A 23,111-nucleotide genomic window follows, 5' to 3' on the forward strand; every position below is an offset into this window, starting at 1 on the left:
GCTCACTAACTGGTCGTGTTTACAGTATGTCCCTCACTTCAATTGACTAGTCACTGTACAGATTGCTGTGTTTGCTGGGTGTAGGGGCTGTGGCGGCCTGGCCACTGAAGCGAAAACAGGATGTGGTGAACGTGTTTTACATTCAGAAACTGTGTGCAGCTTTTGAACCTTTTACTTCTACTTATGAGCCTTCTACTTTTTCCTTTCTTTTTTAAGGTTCAAATCTTAATCGTGACATAAAACTTTAATTGGTAACATTTTTCAAACTGCGCCATCAGCAGTATTATCTCATTGCCCTCTGTGCAATGTTTCCTGTGCCACAAGAAAAAAAATGCGGTGTCATGTAGGTTTCCACTACGTTCATGCTTGTCATTAAAAAGTCTTCAAATATGCTTCAGTGAATTGCATTAGTTAACCTGCACCTGTTCTACATATTCTACATCTAAGTGTAGATATCTTCTAACCAGTCTACTGATTTCCCCTGTGTATGATATGCTGAGCTCCACCAGTGGCAAACTGTGTAATTTAAAATACATTTGGGGTGAGACAGGGTTGGTTTCTTCCTCTTTCCATAAATAATTGCATTGCATTACCTTAGCTGTGCTTTCTACCATAACCTGCTTGATTTTGTCTGTAATCTTTGCTCTCAGTCCCCTGTTCAGCCTCCACCTACCTCAAAGCGCTTCAACTTCTTCACCACATTTCATGCACCATCCCCTCTCTCGTTTTCATTCTCAGCCTCTTGCAAGCCGTGCTCTAAATGTCACAAGTCTCTTTCCAGTCATTCTGTGCTTGTACTGTCTGGCTCCACAAACTTTATCTCCTACTCACAATTTCGGTAAGTTCTACACGGTTGAAATTTTTCATTTTAATTTGTTGCTTAAATTTCTTTTTCTGCACGCATTGCTTTTCTCGTGTGAACATGCATGTATTTCAGTTGCTTACATATGAAAGGGGTTTGACAGTATACAGTGATTAATTCACTATTTAAGTCAGTTACCTAATTATTCAACTTGCAGTGCACTTAATTCATTTCTTATTGGTATCTTTAAACTCAGTGTTGCATTACTGTCTGTCCGATCTTAGTATAATCAACTATGTTTTAAAAAGGTTTCCTCCCACAACAGTGATACTATTCAATTATCATTTCGACAGGAAACCAGCAACACTGCATGCTGTCTGCTAGCTTCCTGTGTTTCCAGCCAAGGCAGATACAGTTTTCAAGTCAAACAACTCAAAGGCAGACCAAACTTCCTGATCCATTTTCTTTATACGTATGTATATTACAGTTTTGTCCAGATGATAGTGTAGACTTTATTATTCTATAACACAATGGTAATTCAGTGTCTTTCATTTCTTTGACTAATTGACCTTTTATTTCTAGGTTCTGGGTAAATTTACCAATGGACTGATAAAAACTCCACCAGTGCTTTGAATGTACCTGGAGTTTGACTGCTGAACTCTGCCTGTCACCATCACACCAAAGCCGGCGGGATTTTAACATTCAGTGAGGACATTTCTAAAGAGGTACGGCACATTTCTCATCGTTATCTGTCCCCGTTTGTGTAAGTTTTACCTCTTGACAGCACTTTGAGTATTTCTGGTGAAGTTTGTAATAAGGCCTGGTTCATAGGACATCATCTGTGGTTATAAACCTATAGTAGGGATACTAGTACATTGTTCTGCAGTGCTATATACTACAGGCCACACCCATGTAGGTGGGTGAATAAAATCATTAAACACCATTTCAAAATCAAACCTTTTGCTCTATTAAAGTAGTTTTTAGCATTCTATGGAACATTTGTATTTGCTTTCTTGCTGATACGTAGACGAGGCGTTAGTATGATAAATAAGTACTGTACTTATGTACAGTAAATAAGTTGCTAGAGCGGGCGGGCAGCCAGTTAGCTTAGCTTAGCAGAAATGCTAAAAGTTACCCCGGCAGACCTAGCTGCAGCCCTGAAGAGGACTTATTAACATGTTAGGTTTAATTGAAACTAAAAACTAAACTGTAATTGTGAAAATGAAAATGTTGTTTCAGTATTTTTTATGTGCAGTCTGTTTTGCTCTTTCCAATAGTTTACATATCATTAAGCTGATCCCAGCTATGTATTGACCATAAAAATGTTAAAATGTAAAGATTTTCTCATCTATCGTTTAGAAAGAAAGTGAACTGTCATATTTCTGAGAATGTGCAATAATCTATGTAACACACCCCCACTAAAAATAAACACACTGTGTGAAACATGCTAAGTCAAGGAACCTTCTCTCTGTCTTCATTTCAGGCATGGGTGAAGATAGTAACGCCACTAAAACTGTGCTGATCCTTTGCTTCTCCCTACTTGGCCTGGTTGTGCTGCTGATCATCTTTTACAAGAAGTTGAACAAAGAGGCTGATGGAAAATATACCGTCCGGAACATCGTGTACAGGAAAGGAGGGATCAGGGACCGGGTGAGAGGTGCAGCATTAGCTGTGGGAACATGTCTCGGGGTCCGGCTCTGGCCTAGCAGTGAAACAGAGGAGGATGGAGAGGAAATGCAGGAGATCCAAGATGAGGAAGGACAGGTGGAGGAGGGTGATGAGCAGGGGAGTGACAGCGAGGGGGATGACGAGGAAGAGCAGAGTGGTGAGAGAAAGGGAAAAGAAGGAGACTCATCGGATGATGACTCGAGTTCTCAGGGTTCGAACCAGGAGGAGCAAGCGAAGCTAAAAGATCAACAAGAGGGTGAGACAGAGGAGAAGAGGGAGAAAAAGGAGGAGACAGTGGAAGAAGAGGGAGCTAAAGGGGAAGCCAGTGGAGGGCCTGGGTTGTTGATAGACCTAAAGCAGTTCTCTGGAAGTGCCATCTGGTCTGAAGAAGGGAGATGTGAGGTTAAGGATGGAGACGTGACCGCACTGTGAGTCCAGAATCAGAAATCACAAAATCTTCTGTCAGGAATAAAGTTTTGGTAGAGAAAATAAAAAATTGTTACTTATCTGTTTTGTTTAGTTGCCAAAACTGTAACTGAAAAGTAAAAAGAACTAAGGCAACTTATCAGGGTAAAAGGTTGTTGCTGATATTGGGTTGGGGGGGTGCTGGATTTTGAATGTTTGTACAACAGTTTACCTTCAGTCAGGTACAAAATGTTTATATCCCTGTATCAACCTGTTATGTGCTGTATATTGTTGACTGTAGTAAGTGTTTTATCGCTTTAAATCTGTCTCTAGTTTAGATAACAAATAAAAGACAAAAACATAGACTGTACAGTGTCGTTATTATTTTTAATGTCAAATTTAATAGGTTGTTGGTCTAAATGATTCATCACAAATTGGCAGTACGTTTTTACTTTTGAAGTATTTAAGTATACAATACATTTTTATTATAAAAAATATATTTTATCATTATAAATCAATTATGTTTTCATTTCACTTTCATGCAATATACACAAGCTGTAATTATCTATCCTGTTGTGTTCTAGTGAAATTTCCTAAAATCCTAAAATAAGTATTTTGGACCCTTTACATTTTGGGGTGTTTTAATTAAACGCCAGTTATTTACCATGAAAAATGAATCTGAATCGGAGACAATTAAAATGATAATCACGTAATTTAATCACATTCAAGGATATTATCAGCAAACGTACCGTAAGTATGGAAAACACAATAGTAATAGTTTGAGGACACATTATAAATACTTGGAACCACTAGCTTCACATTTCCTTTTGTGGAAAACTATAAAAAGTAGAATATCCTGTTCAAAAGTGTGAAATACTGCAGTACTACTGACGTCAAAGAGAACTAATCTCAGTTACATTGTGTACAACTACTACTAAATAAATAAATAGAAGCTAACTTTTCTGTTGCACATTATTCTTTTGTTGTAACTCACTAGAAGAAACTCTGGATGAACCTCATCAAACAAAACACGTAATCCGAGCCACGTCAGCCAATGGGGATGTAGCTCAGTGGTAGAGCGCATGCTTCGCATGTATGAGGTCCCGGGTTCAATCCCCGGCATCTCCACGTGCTTTTTACTAAGGTTTTACAAAAACAAAACACACTGAGAGTCTTTTACATGTCACAATTCAGCTACTGTGACACATATTGATATATTAAACTACGTACTTAAACACGGTGCAGGGTGCGTGTTGGATGGAGGGGGTCCAGGATTGGGCAGAGGCAGCCCTTGCTCTAATCCGATTGGATGCCGGAGACCTCCGAGGCGTGGGAGTGTTCACGCACGAGAATGTCAAACATTCATTTTTCGCCGGTGCGATTATTTTCCTGTGTTGGGAGACTTTCGGTCGATCCACACGTCGTGGATGAGCCACTGAGTGAGCCCGAGGTAGAGGAGATGAGAAATAAGTGCGCGTCACGTTGTCAAAGCAATTATGTAACCAGAAAACCAGGGATTCTACCTCAAGACTGAAGACGCTCCCACCATGACAGATGGAGCATTACTAAATCACCCAAACACTTCTGCACGGCAGTGACTCGACTGGAGACGATCCAACCCGGTAAATGTTTGATCATGCAGACACCTTAGCAATCTCACCTGATACAGACAGCACAGATTTGGGGGTGGAGGGGAGAGGTGTGTGTGTGTGTGTGTGTGGGGGGGGGGGGGGGGGGGGGGGATATGCAAGTTTGCATTGCTCGATGAAAGCAATTGTGTCACAGTAACCTACTTTACGAGTGCCGCACCACGGTGAGCATCCAAGTTGCATTTTCTCCTCTCACCCTAACTTGACTGTACCCGGAGAAATGATTTCAGCAGACGTCACTCATCTGCATAGGGAGTAAAATGCAACCATTCTGCAAGGATATCTGCGCCCCGCTCTCTGAGCCCTGTCCGTGTGATAAAAGGACCTACTAGCTAAGTGCTGTGCACACCCAAAACTACAAACATGGAAGGTACAGTTTGCATGTCGTGTCACCGCTATATATATAATTATATATATATATATATATATATATATTTATATTCACAGATTGGAGACACATCTGGGTTGCAAACTGTCCAAGATGGATGCAGCGCCGCTGTGCGCAGGGATGCGCGGCGGAGCTGCAGCAGGGTATCTTTAAATGCCCCACATCCCTTGTGGTTTTGCAGTCAACTTAACGCCTCCGTGTTGTCATTTCTATTTGTTCACCTTCGCAGGAATAGGATGTTACTAGCATCCGCCGTAGTGGTATGGGAATGGCTGAACGAGCACGGACGCTGGCGGCCCTACAGCCCGGCTGTCTGTCATCACATCGAGGCAGTCATCCAGAGCGACCCGCGGTGTGGTAGTGTTGTCCTCGGCCAGGTGGACTCTCGCCTCTCGCCCTATATCATCGATTTGCATTCCATGCACCAGTTCCGACAAGACACAGGTGAGATGCTGAGAGGAGAGGCGCACAGCGACGGGTGTAGCTGTGCTACCGGGCCCTAGGTGGAGGCCTTTTTGTTGCTCATATGTCCACTTTATCTTGAAAAAGCACCTACAATGATCCTGCTCTAGAAACCGATGGTTTGGTGGGGTTAGTGCTTTACTGCAAAGACGCCTCTTATTTCTGCAGCAATGCCATAAATGCTGTTGTTTTTATGTTAGATCTCTAAATTTAGTCCCCCATTGTTTACAGTGTTGCCTGTGTTAGGTTACATTTAGTTTAAATAACTGGAGGTCAGGTAGCGGAACCTGTGCTTAGAAGAAGATGTTCATAGTGAAATTTGTCATTCTGGTGGGATTTGCATGCGTCTCCTAGGTTAAGCATCCACAAACTACACAAAGGCCTTTGTCAGTCAGTGTAAGAAGCGAAGGACAGTGTATTTGACGACGAGATTCACTGCTTTGCCTCTCAGAGCCGTGTTTGCCTGTTGTCTGTGAAGTTTTGGGTTTTAAAAGATGACGTCCTGTGTCACAGACGCAAGAAGAAGAAGAAGAAGAAGAAGAAGAAGAAGAAGAAGAAGAAGACATCTCTCAAAACCCCAAACTTCTCAGAGAACAGGCAAACAAGGCTCTGAGAGACAAAGCTGGGGAATTTCAGTCTTCAAATATCTAATTTTGGCAGAGACCCCAACACCCCAACATTGTCCTTTGCTCTCAACACTAACTGACAAAGGCCTTTGTGCAGTTTGTTTGAAAAAATGGGGTCATTGGGAGAAGACTTTATGAATGAACTCCCCTGTTGTCTGTAATGTCTATCTGTCTGCCACACTGTATGGCACACATTACAGAGAAATGTTCCTTATAATTTATTGTGTGTTATGTTAAATGTATTTCTGCTGTACTTCTGCCTTCAGAGGGTGAGATGTATTTCCCTCATTTGTGAACGTAAAGTGCATGTTATGGTTTCAATTCATGCTACCAAAATCTCTTTTCTCACTTCAAGCGTCCTCATATTTGAGAGATCCTTTCACTGTTTTGTGTTCCAGACAAAGGATTTGCTTTGTGAAGGTTTTACAGTAGAGATTCAGTAGAGTTTCTCTGGACACCCTGGGAAAGCAAATACAGGCAGCTTTGGGTCGGATCAAGCCTGCCAACCAATCAGAATTCAGAACACCGTGTGCTGTTACCAGGGGCAACCTGTTTGCCCAAATTCTTAGCAAGCAAACACAGACATGTTGAATTTGTTAGGGTTGTAATCTACTTGCCCACAGCAAATAGTAGCGCAGTCAGTCATTTACCTTCTTTTGTATCTACATTTAATTGCCCAGAATGTTGTAGTTGTCTACGAGTCAAGAAATATATTGTTGAGTAAATATTTAAAGTTGTGCACCTCAATGAACATGTCATATGGTTAGACATGTTCCTTGAAGGGCAGTAAATCAGTCCACTGTGTCATTTGAAGACACCACACCAGGTTAAAGTCTTAACAGTGTGTACGAATCCTTTGTTCATCTTGTGATCCGTCCTTCAGGTACCCTTCGACCGGTACGACGCAGCTTCTACGACCCTACTTCAGCACCTGGCCAGGGCTGGTTGTGGGAGTGGGAGAACGACGCTGGCAGTTGGACAGCGTACGATACGGAGGTGGGCATCGCCATCCAGGCAGCACGTGATCGTCAGCAGCCCTGGCTGGACCTGGCGCCGCTGGGTTTCTGCTACCTCATTGACTTCGAAAGCATGACCCAAATCAACGGGCAGACGCAGCGCTGCCGACGTATCCAGCGCCGCGCCGATCTGGCTTACCCACTGGTGTCCGGCCCCTTGCCCAAGTCCCATCATGCATGGGGACCCATGTCCATGTCCGGCCATGGAGGACTGCTGGGGGTGGATGTATCAGGAGTAGGCATGGGGATCCGGATGAGCAGCAGTGGGACTGGAAATGGGAGTGCGTACCCCAGTGGGGCGCTCCCTGCCTCAGCCATCACCTCTCTGGGACAGCCCTGTGCATGTCAGCAATGCATGTTGGTGCTGAGCGTGAAGGCAGGCACCATGTCGACCGCACACACTCTTGGTCGCAGACCACCACAGACCAAACCGCCAAGTCCCAAAATCAGCAGCCTCTCTGTCCCAGGAGGGACAGTTGGCTCGCTAACGCTCCCTCGGCCTCCTTCCCTGGCCCGATCACTTTCCCCAAACAGAACTTCTATGGTTGGGGCAACAGGAGGGTTCAGCATGGGTGGAATGGGTGGGGCAGGAGGTGTAGGTATCGTCAGTGGTGGTGGTATTGGCAGCACCAGCCTTGGTTTTGGAGGAGGCTTCGCCCACTCTCTTTCCCTCCTTGGCTCAGCTACCGCCGCCCTCTCTCTCTCTTCTACCCGTCCTCCTCCTCCTCCTCTCCCCCCTCCTCCACCACCTCCTCCTCCACCCTCCACCACGCCCTCTTCTATTGCCACCTCTGTCCCACACCCCTCCACCTCTGCCTCCCTCTCTGTGTCCTGTTCTGCCCCGACAGCGCCTGCTCCAGGCCCTCCTCTCATCTCCACCGCTGCCTCCACGTGCACGCCCTCGCCTTCTGCCCGTGTCCTGGGTCCAGTGTCTTCATCCGGGGCTGCTGCCTGTGCCGCCCCTCTGCCGCCGCGGTCGAGCCTAGCGGGACTGAGCCGACCTGCGCTGCAGCGAATAGCCATGGCTCAGTCACGTGCCCTTATCGCCTCTGGGTGAGTAGACAACCACCTGATCATGGTATGATAAGAGTCAAAAAGAGTTCAAACTTTTGTATCAGCCAGAAAAATAGTGGATAATCATAATCATACTTACCAATCAATAACAGATAAATTGTAGTTTAAAAAAACGTTTGAGTGAAACTGATTTGGGACAGGAAAGTATTGTTGTATTATTAAAAATGTTCCTATATGCAAAACACATTAAGCAAGATGTGGAAGAAAACTCTACTGAGATGTGAATTTCATTTGTTTTGAATCCCTCATCAGAACTCATTAGCATTTCTGAGCCTTTAATCGTTATGACAAAGTCCATCAGGTTCCTTGGACAAACAATCAGGAGCATTGTTAAACACATTCCACACAGCGTCACGCAATAACTTAAAGAGGGATTTATTTGGTTACAGGTACATGTAGTTTGTGTATCCAGTCTATGTAGCAGGTAATCATTTACACAGATTCACACATTTATGGTGTGTGAATCAGAAAAACCTTTCCATCAAATGTGAAATGTGGACTAACATCACGCCACACCATATCCAGTATAAATCTATTCTTCAGTTTTACTGTTGAAACCATTTTTTTTTTGTGTTGTTTGCACATTTTGCACCATTCCTCATGTAAATATAACTATAAACTAAACAAAAACCAAACCTTTTTAAGACCTGCATGTGCTTGAGGCGTACTCGTGTTTTATATCCGGTGTGCATCACAGACCAACACCGCCAAACAAACACCATGTGACCATGTGGTCTCCAGGTGTTAGTTTAGACAGTTTTGATTATCGCAACAGAGCGTGTTAAGAAGTGAAGGAAGTCACAGTATTCAGGTGTCTTAGCCAGATTGTGCTAGTTGATAACATTTCTTTGACCTGTGCTCTATTGATATTTATTCTTGTTTTAAATAAGAACAAATATACTGTAAAATATAAAAGCACACAAGAAAAGCAATGTGGCAAACATGTACATCCCAGATTGTACAAACACACAAATTCAGCAATTAATTTCTATGCTTGCAAAAGTCAAACATTAAAACATGCCTTCATGGTGTGGATGGTTTACAGTGCGAAGAAAAAGTATGTGAACCTTTCCTTGGAAAACCTTTCATGGTTTTCTGCATTAATTTGTCATAAAATATGATCTGATCTTCATCTAAGTCAAGAAACAAACAAATATAATGTGCCTAAAATAATAACTCATGTCTTTTCATGTTAGATCACATTTTATGACAAATTAATGTAAAAAAAAAACAGTTACATTTTACAAGGTTCACATACTTTTTCTTGCTAGTGTACAAGGAAGCGACCGAGAGTAGCCCCCAGTTTTTGCCAAATCCACTCATTAGCTGAAACAACCTCCATAAATCCCTAGTTTAGCAGCAGCTAAGCCTCAGATTAATGCCAAATATCACAGGCTTAATATTCCTGTATTTAGTGTTAGGTGAGCTGTGTGACTGACCCATTCTTTCAACGTGCCAGGTGAGAGTATACTTTTCTGTCCAGCAGATGGTTCTAACTGCTGCTAGTGCTAAAACTGCCAACGTCACAGATCTGGAGTCTCGCTGATCCCGTCAGCCTGGGATTCTCTGCTCACCTTTTTTCACTCCTCCTCTACTTGTCTTTAGCTCAGGCTCCACTTATTGCTCCTGCTGTCTTCATCTTCATTACTGCTTCATCCCCAAATTCATCCATGGCACCACATGGTCACTTAGGAAGAGGGGAAAAATCTCTTAAAGCTCTTGGACCCAGTGTTTTATCCTTTAAATCCATAACTGTACTGTGCATTGTAGGTAGTGTATCAGAGCTTTTAACCATATTGTGAAAGAGGTCATTGCAGGAACATGGCATGTGTGGAGCCATGTGCTGTACTTGTAACAGTAAATTTAAAATGTACTACTCTTACAAATGTTTTTTTATTTTAAAACTAGAAACAATACGAATGGGAGTGAACATTAAAACCACAGAGCAGGAAACTAAAACAATGCATCATGCTAAGAAAAGGGGAAATTCAGTTTGATGGGAACCTCCTGTGGATTCATTACGACAGGACATTTCCAGGTGCTTAATACACATACAGAATAATTCAAGCCAGCGCAAAGTGTATATAACAAAGTGAGAAGAGAGCCTGACCCTGGCTTTTTAAAATATCCTTATTAAAATAAACAAGATCAACTTTCTTGGTCCCAAAATGACAAACACAGTGTCGCAGCAGAAAAAGGACAAACAAGGACAGTCAAGTGTTTAAACCCGAGGGGTCACAGATTACCACAGTGACGAGAGATGTCTCTGGTGCACACACCTGTTGTGGCCCTTTCTCCTCTCGCGGCAGATGGTTTGGATTCATCTTACTGTGTGTACCTGAGCAGCTGTTCTCCTTCTACAGAGGTTTATCTTTCTTTTTTATTATTAGACTTGATTCAAGGTGTGAGCTTTAGTATTTCCACCATCCAGCGCTCCAGATGGAGGCCGCTCTAATGCCACAAGATTAGCCGAGATCAGAGAAACGTGACTAGCCGACACACCTCTCCTGCTCTTGTTTCCCACTCTTTCTTTCCCTTTGTCCCTCCTTCCATGTTTTCCAGTCAGACACATCAATGTCAGTCAACATGCCGGAGTGAAGCTTTGATGCAGTCAGTGAATCACGCAAGACACGCACACAGGAAGCTAATACTGAAGCCATACACTTAGATTGGTAAACAGACAAATATAGTAACACTGTTCAGTGTAATCAGATTGACCAGCACAGGAACTGATGATTACATTACATTGCTGAAATGGTGTCCGCATCATTGTTTCATCATTTATTTAGCGAAGGAAGTGTAACCACTTTTAACAAAGACCTCAATAAAAAACTTGCCATTATTAAAATATAACCACAGTCATAGCAGTCCAATTTCCCTTTTACAAAACTTGAGAAAATATAAATTAAAATTCTCTTTATCTGTAAAACTTATCTGACATGCCCCTCTTTTCTAAATTTTATTTGGTTGAAGATCCTCAGCACACATTAAACAGCCTTTTATAATAGAAAAGGTAAAGCAAATACTATTTTCCATATCACACATTTCATGTGAAATATAGCAATTTGCAGCTTAAATGAGCAATTAAGTGAGGAATAAATAATACCAGTTGTTTCTGTAAGTACGGAAGGACGCAATAAATATCTCTGCCGAAAGCAAACTGGGAAAATTGAAACTTTCAATGACACAAGAAGAACAAAATAAAAGGAAATGCAGTGCAACAAGGGGCAAGTGGTTTACTGTCCCCAATTAAAGATAGTAAACAAGTTTAGTTAATTAATAAATAAATAAATCATGGGACAGAATGACAGCCAGTATGTTCACTTTCACAGCATTAAAAACATAATTTAACCATTTAGAAAATATGGACAATCTGATGATTTCGGGTCTAAACTGATAAACGCTTTGACACATAATCGTTTTTGTTGTACATAAAAAGAAAAACCTATTCCCAAATGTACAGGAATATGTTATTTATCTGGATAGCGGTCAATGAAAGATGACAATAACTTAAAATGATCCCGCTCAAGTCTTCATTTCCATTTACTGACAGATATGTGTGATATCTGTTCTAAAGCACTTTGTTTGTATACCGTTGTACGTGCCTGTGCCTGTCAGCCTTGTGGCAGCCTGGCAGCGTGACGTGGTACCTTACAGGTAATCCCTGCTGTGACGAATCTCTGGCCTACAACCAGAGTTTAGTTAACAGATGGAAACAGGCGGATTAGCCCTATAAAAGAGGAAGGAGACCGGACACGAGCACAGAAGCCGAGGAACAGCAAATCTGACATACTCCTGCTCAATTGTTGCTACTATTATCACTGCAGCAAGTGGACATTGTTGGTGGAATATCTTGATTCATTTCCGTGGTGCGTCCAAGCAGAAAGATGACTATTATCAAAACTGGCAGACCGTAAGTACACAACTCGAAGTTAGTGTGCTTATCACAAAATGTTAAAGTTGTTGGTTTCACCTGTTGATAAGCAGAGATAATGTCCAGCTGTGAAAAATTGACATTGAACGCGGTTAAAATCAAAGCTGTTTAAATTGGATAATAGTCGTAGTGCTTGAATTTGTCTTGCAAATTCTGTGAGGGTGAGTGCAATCGCTGCCGGTGTTGTTCAGCGCTACCTTAAACCACACTTAGCAGGAAGTCCTGTCTGATAATAGTAGGACAAGGTGTCAAGTCGTGATGAACTGTCTGTTTGGCAAAAGCTCCTTAACCTGCTGACATGGGATGAACTAGAAACAAGCATATGCTGCTGCCAGCTGTGTCTGGGTTACAGGTGACTCATCAGATTGAGACTTACCTCGAGTCTGGGTTGCTGAGCTGACTTGGCATGTAGGGAGTCTGCTTTTAGTGGCTCAGCAATCTGTAGATGAACATTTTTTTAATATATATGTGTATATTTTATGTTGCAGTGTGCCAACCGTTCCAGTGAAGAACCTAAATGGATCGAGCCCCGTTCATCCTGCTCTGGCAGGTAAAGAGAAACGCGTTTTAGTCAGATGCATTCCTCAAAATGGTATACAATTCTGCTTTTTAAGAGTCCAAACAAGCATTTTACTGTTCAAAGTTTGTTGTACTTTCCCCTATGAAACACACTGAGCTATGGACATTGGAGCTAATGTCATTTACCCCCATATTAAAGTGGTATTTCAGTAAATACACTGGTCCTGGTTAAAGAGCTCCTCACACCAGGACTAAGCCCTAAATACAGTGTCTCACACCAGCCATCTGCTGATTGTATCCAGGTATCACAGGCATCCTTATGAGCGCAGCAGGACTTCCTGTTTGCCTGACCCGTCCGCCCAAGTTGGTGCTTCACCCTCCACCTGTCAGCAAGAGTGATATCAAGCCTGTACCGGGACTGGGCCACTGCTGCCGCAAGACCACCAAGAAGCAGGCCCGCAAAGGTGAGTGTAGGAACGATGGCGTCTGCTTTTTGCCTTTTGCTCAGTGTTATGCCTTTTGCTGATTTTGCTCATGAGCAGATAGATCATCATATTTTGTCCTTTTTTTATTTTGTAGGCAAGACTCCCGAGGAGGTGGTGAAGCGGTACCTTCAGAAAGTTCGTAATCCCCCAGAAGAAGTGAGTTCCCCTTGACAGTATATTTAAAACTGGACTGGTCTAACTACATGGTTTTTAGGAGGCTTCAGACACATCACATCACTCGTCACGCTGATGGTTTTGTTTTTGTAACAGCCTAAGTGTGGAATTTCAGGTGGTGTGCATACATGCGGAACAGATCCTCTTCCTACAACTAAATAAACTTGATCTACTGATAAATACTATGGGATCTGGCTGAAAGTTCAGGTTCAAACAAGGAAGAACGTGTGCAGAGCTATGTGATGAGTCATGAGCCAGTGATTAAAAAGCCAAAAACAACTGTTCAGGACGAACTGTAGTGCATTAGATGGGATAAGATATAAATCATAATCAAAATTTTCTTCCCAACTCAGGACTGCACCATCTGCATGGAGGCCCTGGCTGGACCATCTGGGTACAAGGGCCCCGGCGTGGGCGGCATCTCCAGGGCTGAGTCAGTGGGTCGCCTGGCACAGTGCGGTCACCAGTATCACCTCCAGTGTCTTGTAGCTATGTACAACAACGGCAACAAGGATGGCAGCCTGCAGTGCCCCACCTGCAAGACCATCTATGGGGTCAAGACCGGCAACCAGCCCCCCGGCAAGATGGAGTACCATGTCATCCCCCACTCACTGCCTGGCCATCCTGACTGCAAAACAATCCGGATCATTTACAACATCCCTCCCGGCATCCAGGTAGAGTTAGCACAAAGTGTGTCGGCGACATTAGTTGCAAAATACAGACAGTACAGTATCTTACTGGCTTTGCTCAGACGATGTGATGACGTTTGCTGTCACTCTTTAGGGCCCAGAGCACCCAAATCCAGGCAAACCATTCACCGCCCGCGGGTTCCCCAGACACTGCTATCTCCCCGACAGCGAGAAGGGACGCAAGGTGACTGACAGAACATATGCTCTTTGCGACTTTATGATTAGTATGAAGATTAGCGACCGGATTACATGACAAACTGACATAATAATAATAATAATAAATTTATTTATAGAGCACTTTTCTAAACATATGTTACAAAGTGCTTCACAAGACAGACAAGAAACACATGTAGCCCAACAAGATCAACTTGAGCAAGCACTAGGCAAACAGTGGAGAGGAAAAACTCCCCCTGGGGGAAGAAACCTCCAGCAGAACCAGGCTCAAGTTAAACGGCCATCTGCCTCGACCGGTTGGGGAGCAGGAAACAGCTATACAAACAAAACAATAATACAAACAACTACCACATCGGTCCTTGGGGAGACCAGTTCCAACGTAAAGACATTGTAATCTAATGGAGAGTCTTCCCAAGGACCGATTTGTTTTAGCTTACAGAAGATCGCAAAAGGCTCGCCGGTAGAGGTATGTTTTAAGGAGAGTTTTAAAAGATGTTACTGAGTCAGCTGATCTTATATGCTCGGGTAAGCTGTTCCAGAGTTTAGGGGCTCTAACTGAAAAGGCTCTGTCACCTCTAGTAGTCATTCTGACATTGGGGACATACAGAAGATTTCTACCAGAGGATCTCAGGCTACGTGCAGGCTCATAAGGCTTTAAAAGCTGGGATAAATAGCTGGGGGAAAGGCCATGCAGAGCTTTAAAAGTTATTAATAAAATCTTAAAATCAATCCTAAAAAATACTGGCAGCCAGTGTAAGGAAGCTAATACAGGAGTGATGTGATCATATTTTCTTTTTCTAGTTAAGAGTCTTGCAGCTGAATTCTGAACAATCTGGAGCCGATTAATAGATTTCTGGCTGAAAAATGACATGTCATCTTCTTCCTTACCCTCATTGTCAGGTTCTGAGGCTGCTTCTGGTCGCGTGGGACCGCAGGCTCATTTTTTCTGTGGGCACGTCCAGCACCACCGGAGAGTCCGACACGGTCATCTGGAACGAGGTGCACCACAAGACGGAGTTCGGCTCTAATCTGACAGGCCACGGCTACCCAGACCCGGGCCACTTGGATAACGTTCTCGAAGAGCTCAAGGCCCAGGGCATCACCGAGGAGGAGTGTCTACCCAGAGACTGAACAGAGACGTTCAAGACACGGAAGTCACAAAACTCCAGGCTGAAGTCTGTAAACTCCCAATGCTGGGAACGAATCCACAGCTGGATAGATGATGTATTTATACAACTTTTACCACCAGAGATGGAACTTTAAACAAAAAAAACGTCACTGTTTATGTTGCAGCAGAATGTGCCGAGATTAAAATTTGAATGAGTCTGTTGTGAGAAGGTGGGAAATGATTTATTTTATTTTTCGTTTTTGCTGATGCAGTGATGCAGTGTCAAGATTACAGATGGTATTCAGTGAGACATTTGAGACCACTGTGCACATACGAGTCAGTGTTAGATTTTAAAACAATCTGTCATTTATACTGTGAGACTTCATGTGAAGAATGTAACTGAGTGAGTTTTGCAGAGCTGATGAAGCGTTTACCACTAATACTGCTGCTATGTGGAACCGAGGGGAGGCGAAGCTGAAGAAAGTGAGTGCGGTTTTTCTTAAGTGTTAATTAGTCCACGAGCAGGAGATAAATATTTCAACTGTATAACTTGACATCTGAGCATGGATATTTGCTGACCTCTAGTGGTACTTTTTCAGAACTACATTCCTTTTCAGGTTTGCTTTTTAAAAATCGCATTGTTGTATATTATGGATACTTGATATATATTATTCTATGTTGTTTCCATTCTTTCATGTTTTTATATTTTGCATTTACGATTTGTTTTATATCATGTGTGTTCATTGCTTTGTTTCTTTTTTTTTCTTAGTTTTTTTTTTGGAAGTGGTGTGACTGACTGAGATGTGGTGCCACTGGTGGTGGTGGTGGTGGTGGTGGTGTGTGTGTGTGTGTCTGGAGGGGAGGTGGTTATGATAAGCTACTGGTGAACCAGAGTTTGCCTGATGACACTATAGATGCCATTTACCAGCCCTTTGTTTAAAAAAACACTTTAAGTATTTTGTATTTGAGAGGTTGTCAAACTGACTTTCCTTAATTGTTCTGACCCTTAGAGCATGGATCCATTTAATGGCTTTCTGTGTCTTCTTGTATCTGCATTAATGTTAATGACGGATGGAGGAGAAGCTACTATGGATTATACTATTCCCCGAGGAGGAGTAAATTCCCAAAAGGCTAGGATTGGACCTCCTGCCTGAGTTCAGATTTGCACAGAGCTTTCTACTTAGTAGTTTCCTAAAAGGAGACAGACTGCTTGTATCTGCTCTATTCTTGCGTAGGACACACACACACACACACACACACACACACACACACACACACACACACACCAGCCTCAAATGCTGTAATCACACTACAAAATGTCGTCACAGGTTGTTTCTGTCGTGTTTAGTTTTCGCCCATGAGCAGGTGCAAAAGACTTCTCTCATGTTGTGGATCCAGCTTTGGCCAAAGTGGTCCAGTCCGTTTGCATTCGGTCCATTGTGGACCAGGTTATTGTGAGGTACATTAGACTAGATGTACAACAGTATGTGTGAACATACTAATGTAGGTCAACATTTAAAGCATTTATACTTTATGATACTTTATGTATGCACTGTACTGTATGTGTTTTATGTGCACAAATTTGCATTAAACATTTTTCTAAGATTCAAAAACAAAAAAGAACTTTCTTTTTCTTTCTTTTTTAATGTAAATTGAGACTATATGTCATTTTTGGTAAACAACAGTCACGGTGGCCAAAAGATAAAAATGCAGAATGATGACAAAATATAACAGTAGTAAAATACACCATGAGACCAGGTAATCTTAGTTTCTGAAAGGGTTACACAGCCTCACTTTAAAAACAATATAACATTCAAACACATGCTACACCACATCTCTCCAAGGCAACAAACATACAAGTTAAAATGAAACTGTAGCTTTATACTGTATGTTAACTCGTAACTCGTAAAAGATTTTCTCTAAGTGCTACTGACTTTTCCATAGATGCATTGCTATTGCAATGGTTAAAAGAGTATTTTCCACATTATTTCTATTTTTATTATTTTAGTTAATTAATGCTCTGTTGAATTTGAAATGTAAAAATATCATTTGGTTCAATTTAAATGTTAATATTTATACTGGTGGAAAGAAGAAAGACTGCACAAACTTCTTCCATACTCTACTACACAGTTCAGTATGCATGAAGTATAAGTAACCTGCATATAAAGTACGATCAGACAATGCAATTGAAAAAAAATCTGATTCTTGTGTATTTGTGTTACAGCAAAAAGGTAGAAGTCGCAGTGGTGTTTTAAATGGTTTAGTTTCCTCTTCGAGTGATTACTGAATAAGCTGATAATACTTCTTGAGGCTACTTATACTGGTTAGATCTTGTTAAACGTATGGCGTAAGTACATTTTGGACAAATTTCAACTTTCTAAGGACAAGATGAAAATGTGAAATATATCTGTAACAAAAATTCTGGTTAATCTGGTCATATGTGGTGTTTAGAGTTTGATGTATGGTATTAGACTGAGTATGATGGGACTTTATAGCTTAACTCACATTACTGACTTCTAGACATGAACAGCGCAAGACCTGTTTATCTGTAGATTAGTCTGGCTCCTGGATTAGCAGTCGGGATTACCTTCAATTCAATGAATGACAAAATCTACAGAGATAAATAAACAAAATTATAAAGCACCTCAGCAAGAAGATTTGGCCGTGATATTCACATAGAGGAAGGCGGTGATGCAGTCACTGAAATATGTATTTACTTATAATTTAATAGACGTTTTACTTTCATTGATTGATTAAAGAAAATAAATGGTGTTTCTTCTGTGAAAAATACATTCATAGTCCTGCACAACATCATGTTCATGTTTCACCCACAGTGAGTTGCTAAAGACTTGAACTTGAGCACATACTGTCAAGACCAGTCATATTACTTCACATTTCGAGGCGCAGACCCTTTAACCAAAAAAACAAAAAACAAACAAAAAAAACAAAACAAAAGTGAAAAACAAACATAGAGAACCTTTCACACCAACTTTCATTCACTCTTCCGTTTTCTGCGACGGCAGCGCTTAATGTTGGCCTTCGGTGACAGATGTGATGGATCGGCCTAGTCTGCCCGTTTGTGGTATGAAAATGCATTGGCCACCTGTCAGCCTGCTGAGGAGCAGATGGGTTAAGGGTCTAATCAGGCCAAGTTCAGGCCTGCGTTAAGCCACACTGTCAGCAACTAGTGGCACTAATAAAGATGAAGGGAGGTTTGATAACTTGTCTTACTGCATTACTGTTTCTGCTCTTGTCAGGCTGCAAATAAATAAATACAAAGGGAGGAGGTAAAACAGCAACAGAGAGGAAAGGAAAGGGAAAAGACATGATGGTAGACTAGAGTGTTTGAGATGGGGATAGATGAAGGTCTGCCCCTTACTGAGAACTGAATGGGGGAGGGGTTTACAACTGGTCAGAGAAACCCTTTCCTGCAGGGGTCCATTGTCTACAACCCACAGCTATGAATAGAAGGCTGATTACAACAGACAGGATATTGTATTCAATTGCAGGGTTGCCTGCAGTTGATCTGCTCATGTTGCCGTTTCGTCTGATGCCCCCCCAGCACCACCACCACCACCACCACCACCATTACTTCCACCTGCAGTGGTTTCACACTTTTGCAGTGAAAGACTTTTCCTCCTCTTTTTTAAGTCTAAAATACAAACAGGGAGCGTTTGTTGTGCGTTCTTCTCTTCTACATCTTTGCAGATGAAGCAAATCCTCCCTCTCCCCGTCTCAAAACGACTTGTCTATTATTAAAAGCTTTTAAATGAAGCAGCGTGTTGGCTGACTACCAAATCCGGTGCCTTGTTGCCAAGGAAACACATACCCGTGGTCTCAGCTCCCTCTCTCTCTCTCTCCTCCTCTTCTTTTTTTTTTTTTTTTTTATTCGTCCTCCCCAGAGGTTCATATTTCAAAACTGTCAGCAATCTGGTGCGCTCACACTGCTGCCTTTCAGCTAAAAGCTTTTTGTGCTGTCAGTGGAGCGGAATGGAGGGAAAAGGAGAGCGGATGGGAGTGGTGAGAGGACGGGGAGGGAAAATGAAGGGCCTCCCTCGCCGTTGCCAAGGCAACTTGATGTCACAGTGACATCACGCACCACTAAAAGCTTTTAACCAGATTCCTCTCCTGCCTTAGGCCCCATTTTGAGTCCTCTTTCAGCGAGGCTAGGGGGGAGGGCACAGGCAGGACGGCGTGTGTGTGTGTGTGTGTGTGTGTGCCTTGTTGCATGTTTCACTCCCTCACTGCAGACTCAACACAGCTCTTAGCACAGTAAAAAGACTTTCAAATCCAACCTCTAAAGATCCTGTTTCTGCAAACACCAGCCAGCACAGGGCCAAGAGAACCATTTCAAACATGGCAGCCGAAGATGGTTTCAGCTACCTAGGCCACAGTGAGAAACACAGACGGGCCCCGAACTGGACTGATGGTGAAATGAAAGCCCTCCTTTACGTGTGGGAGGAACACCACAACGAACTTAAAATAAGCAAGAGGAACGCTAAGGTTTACGAGAAGATGTCCCAGAGGTTTTTTCAGCTAACTGGAGAGCAGAGGTTCAAAGAGGAGATCAAGATGAAAATCACCAACATGTCCTTCCAGTACAGGCAAGTGCACCAGCTGCAAAACAAACAAACAAACAAGCGTTGCATGACTTTAACCATCCCTTTTTTTTTTTGCTCTAACAGGCGATTGAAAGCCACAGTTGGTGAAAGCGGTGAGACCCCGGACTGGCCGTACTATAAGGCCATCGAGAAGATCCTCTCAAAGCCGCTGGAGAACGGGCGAGTGAACTCTTTGGAGTTCCAGGCCTCCGCCGCAGGTCCCTCCACTTCCTCCCAGTCTACAGACATGAACCTGGCGGCTCAGTCAGAAGAGGGGGTGATGGGGTTCCTGCCGGAGTACACGGGCTCTTCAGATGAAATGGAGATTAAGCAAGAGCTGGACTCTTTGAGCTCTGACAGTGAACACACACAGGGCTCCAGGTAACAGGGCCGAGATGAGGGTGCATACGTATGTGTGTGTTTAAATCACTGATAAAGCTAATAACAGGTTGATAAACTGACCTTTGAATCCTATTGTTACAGGGAAAGTATCCAGCAAATTGAGATAATGGAGATAATGTGTATATGACCTTACTCTATTGTGTTATAACATGTACTCTGGTTTAGCTGCTGCTTTTTGTAGAAAAACAGACTAATTACCATACTTAATTACCTGTTAATCTGAAATTATGTATATCATGTGAAATTATATATTTATAGTTACAGAAAACAACAAAGACAACAAGGGAAGTAATTTAGCTTTAGCAGTTTTGGTATTTTATTTTACATATGACCTAATGTGGGCATATTGCTTAAGAGAGAAACCAAATTCAGCTTAGTTAGATTCAACTCTTTAATAAGTTGTTTAGTGTTAAACTGTGTCTCAGACACTCGTGTGTCTTTTATACTATAGATGTATAATATATTTATTTAATTTAATTTATGGTGCACTATTTTGCTTTTATTGGTTTATTTATTAGTTTATTCTGTTTTCATAATTACAGCTCACAATACTTGTGCCAATGACCAAAAAGACTAGCAAGTACTAACAATTAGCTTATGAGCCCAGAGGAAAGTTTTCTTAAAGCAGTTGCTGTGAAATTAGTTCTCTAAAATTGCCCTTTCTGTTTTCCAGCTCACATCCTATTTCAGCCAGGAAGAGATATGCCAACAAGCACCTATCAATGAAGAGGAAGAAACTACGGGTGATGCAGGCCATGCTGCAGCAACAAAGGAGGTCGAACCGGGCTATAGAGGAAACATGCAGGGAGGTCCGTCGAGCCATGCACCAGCAGAACCTACTTCAGGTCCAGTGTCTGCAGCTGCAGGAGCGTATGATGAATCTTTTGGAGAAGATGATCCAGCCTCCGTCTGCGACATCAGCATCTTGGGGTCAGAGTGGGGCCAAAGATCCAGGGAAGCTATGAAGTGCAAAGGTTATGGTTGTTGGGCGAGGGCATGATGGTTATTTATAGCCTGTTACAGTCAAAAATAACGTGCAAGCCCAATTCCAAAAGACAGAATGCAGTGATTTGCAAATCTTGTAAACCCATATTTTATTCTCAATAGAGCAGAAAACATATTAAATCTTTAAATCTTTTGCAAGGAAAACACAAAATATGACAAAAAAAAGACCCAGAACTGTTGAGCAGTTAGAATCGTGTATCACATAAAAATAGGAAACTTTCCCCTCCCAAAACCAACAACCGGTCTCCTCAGTTCCCAGATGTGACTATTGTGAATAAAATGTGGGTTTATGAGTCTGTTTTTGTGTAGTTTTCACACAGCGTCCCAACTTTTTGGAATTGGTTTTGTGTACTTATTTTTGGATTTTACTTTAACATTGAATATAATAATGGTTTGTTTTGTTGTATAACTCAAAGTATAGCACTTACCAACACAGCAGCGGTATGGACAAAAATATGCTGTCATGATTTCTTAAGGCATCCTGATTATTACTGAAGTAATAATAATAACAACTGATGCAAGATTACATCATTCTGACGTTTAATAAGGGCAAGTAGCTGCTTGTTATAATGGCTATTTATGCAACAGCTCCTCTGACCCTGAGACTAAAAAAAGCTTGTTTGAGCTTGTGTGTCTTTCAAGCCCGTCTTTCCCCCACCCCACGCCCAACTAGGCCGGACTGTGCCCACTTGGAACAGCAGCTACAACCCAGCTGAAAATCCAGCTGCATACAGACGTGTCAAGTCTGTTGCTGGCCAGTAACTAAATCCATTGTTGTTTTATGATTTTTTTTTTTTTTTGGGAAAAGTAAACATATTTTATTTTCCCTTACAGCTGAATACAGTATGAACCTCTGCACACACGTGCTAACTAACTGGCACTAGCTGAGCTGTGACAGCTAACCTGAGAGTGTGGGTCGGATGGTGTATGTAGTGGGGTTAGGATAGCCAATTATAAATTTCGACACCGCCTGATGTTAACCAATGCAACATTCCAAACAGCATGAGAACAAATAAAATTAGCCAGACTGAAACCTGGGCGTTTGACTACCAACCAGCATGCAAACACACGTTCACCTCAAGCTTTGGGCCTCAGACTAATGTAATGTATAATGTATAACAAGGGCACCCAACTTTTCAAAAGTATATACTTACCATCAAAACACAAAAAAACATAATATGTCCCCTATGATACAGTACAGTTAATAACCTTAATGAAATATGCACTTTAGCATGTAGAGTAAGGGTTGGCTTAGGCTCCAGTGTGAGTTTTCATTTTAACGATAGATGTATCAGATGTTCTTTTTTGATCATTTGTCAAGAACCTCATTAAAATCACTGTGGAAACGACAAACTTGCCAAAACAGACTCATCTTGTCACTTAACTTTTCACTGTGCAAAGATAATTACAGGTTGGAAAGATCCGATGCCAAAGCAGGCCAATTTGTAGCACTGTGAACTGGTAATTGGAGCAACAATAATCCCTGCTGTTGTTGAGGAGGATGGAAGGAAACTGACAGTGAATACCAACACTGGCTGCATCAGATATGTGGTAAAAAGAAATGTCACTGCCAAAATATGCCCTTTGTGTGCTCGATAGCAGTGCATTCAGTATTAACACAAAATTAATTTAGCATTTAAACTAGGGTAGCATTGTGTTTTTAGTATAAGACACAAATACAGAAAAAGCACAGACCTTTTTCCTATGTATAGATGACTATTTGTTTGCATATCTAGTGAATAAAACTTATGATCTTGCCATCATTTCATGTGTGTCACTGTAATTTCTCCTACTATAAGTCAGAACATCTACTAAGTGCAAAATACAGTTCAAGGAGTGATGTTACGGTCTTTAATTGCCTTTTGGCCTATTTTAAGAGGATTTGGAGAAATTAGGGATTAAGTTAGTTCTATCTACATCCACTTTATAA

At 42.0% G+C, this 23,111-nt stretch overlaps 3 protein-coding genes and 1 non-coding gene across 4 annotated transcripts; all 4 read left to right on the forward strand.

The window, feature by feature from the left end:
- Window positions 1–674: 674 nt before the first annotated feature.
- Window positions 675–3,240, forward strand: si:ch211-119e14.1 (retrotransposon-like protein 1). Its single transcript, XM_033326558.1, has 4 exons — window positions 675–838; window positions 1,156–1,274; window positions 1,385–1,527; window positions 2,286–3,240. Exon 4 carries the CDS (start codon window positions 2,288–2,290, stop codon window positions 2,900–2,902), a length of 615 nt encoding a protein of 204 aa, XP_033182449.1. The 5' UTR covers window positions 675–838; window positions 1,156–1,274; window positions 1,385–1,527; window positions 2,286–2,287; the 3' UTR covers window positions 2,903–3,240.
- Window positions 3,241–3,931: 691 nt separating this feature from the next.
- Window positions 3,932–4,003, forward strand: trnaa-cgc. Its single transcript has one exon. It is a non-coding gene; the product is annotated as a tRNA-Ala (tRNA).
- Window positions 4,004–4,251: 248 nt separating this feature from the next.
- Window positions 4,252–16,770, forward strand: dtx4a (deltex 4, E3 ubiquitin ligase a). The gene is made up of 9 exons (XM_026353532.1): window positions 4,252–4,497; window positions 5,142–5,356; window positions 6,884–8,069; window positions 12,513–12,574; window positions 12,846–13,007; window positions 13,123–13,184; window positions 13,556–13,876; window positions 13,986–14,075; window positions 14,966–16,770. The coding sequence occupies exons 2-9, from the start codon at window positions 5,149–5,151 to the stop codon at window positions 15,194–15,196; spliced, it is 2,322 nt and encodes a 773-aa protein (XP_026209317.1). The 5' UTR covers window positions 4,252–4,497; window positions 5,142–5,148; the 3' UTR covers window positions 15,197–16,770.
- A 2,576-nt stretch (window positions 16,771–19,346) lies between these two features.
- On the forward strand, window positions 19,347–22,916 carry msantd1 (Myb/SANT-like DNA-binding domain containing 1). The gene is made up of 3 exons (XM_026353173.1): window positions 19,347–19,777; window positions 19,859–20,155; window positions 20,850–22,916. The coding sequence occupies exons 1-3, from the start codon at window positions 19,530–19,532 to the stop codon at window positions 21,139–21,141; spliced, it is 837 nt and encodes a 278-aa protein (XP_026208958.1). The 5' UTR covers window positions 19,347–19,529; the 3' UTR covers window positions 21,142–22,916.
- The last annotated feature ends 195 nt before the right edge of the window (window positions 22,917–23,111 follow it).

Source organism: Anabas testudineus, chromosome 18, assembly GCF_900324465.2.
Source record: "Anabas testudineus chromosome 18, fAnaTes1.2, whole genome shotgun sequence".
Taxonomy (NCBI): domain Eukaryota; kingdom Metazoa; phylum Chordata; class Actinopteri; order Anabantiformes; family Anabantidae; genus Anabas; species Anabas testudineus.

Excerpts from the sequence above, each read along its gene's own strand:
- dtx4a (XM_026353532.1), top strand. The coding sequence starts at position 5,149 with ATGTTACTAGCATCCGCCGTAGTGGTATGGGAATGGCTGAACGAGCAC. Across the intron at positions 12,575-12,845 it reads CGTTCATCCTGCTCTGGCAG|GTATCACAGGCATCCTTATG; the intron begins GTAAAGAGAAAC and ends GATTGTATCCAG. Across the intron at positions 13,877-13,985 it reads ACATCCCTCCCGGCATCCAG|GGCCCAGAGCACCCAAATCC; the intron begins GTAGAGTTAGCA and ends GTCACTCTTTAG.
- si:ch211-119e14.1 (XM_033326558.1), top strand. The coding sequence starts at position 2,288 with ATGGGTGAAGATAGTAACGCCACTAAAACTGTGCTGATCCTTTGCTTC.
- msantd1 (XM_026353173.1), top strand. The coding sequence starts at position 19,530 with ATGGCAGCCGAAGATGGTTTCAGCTACCTAGGCCACAGTGAGAAACAC. Across the intron at positions 19,778-19,858 it reads AACATGTCCTTCCAGTACAG|GCGATTGAAAGCCACAGTTG; the intron begins GCAAGTGCACCA and ends TTGCTCTAACAG. Across the intron at positions 20,156-20,849 it reads GAACACACACAGGGCTCCAG|CTCACATCCTATTTCAGCCA; the intron begins GTAACAGGGCCG and ends TCTGTTTTCCAG.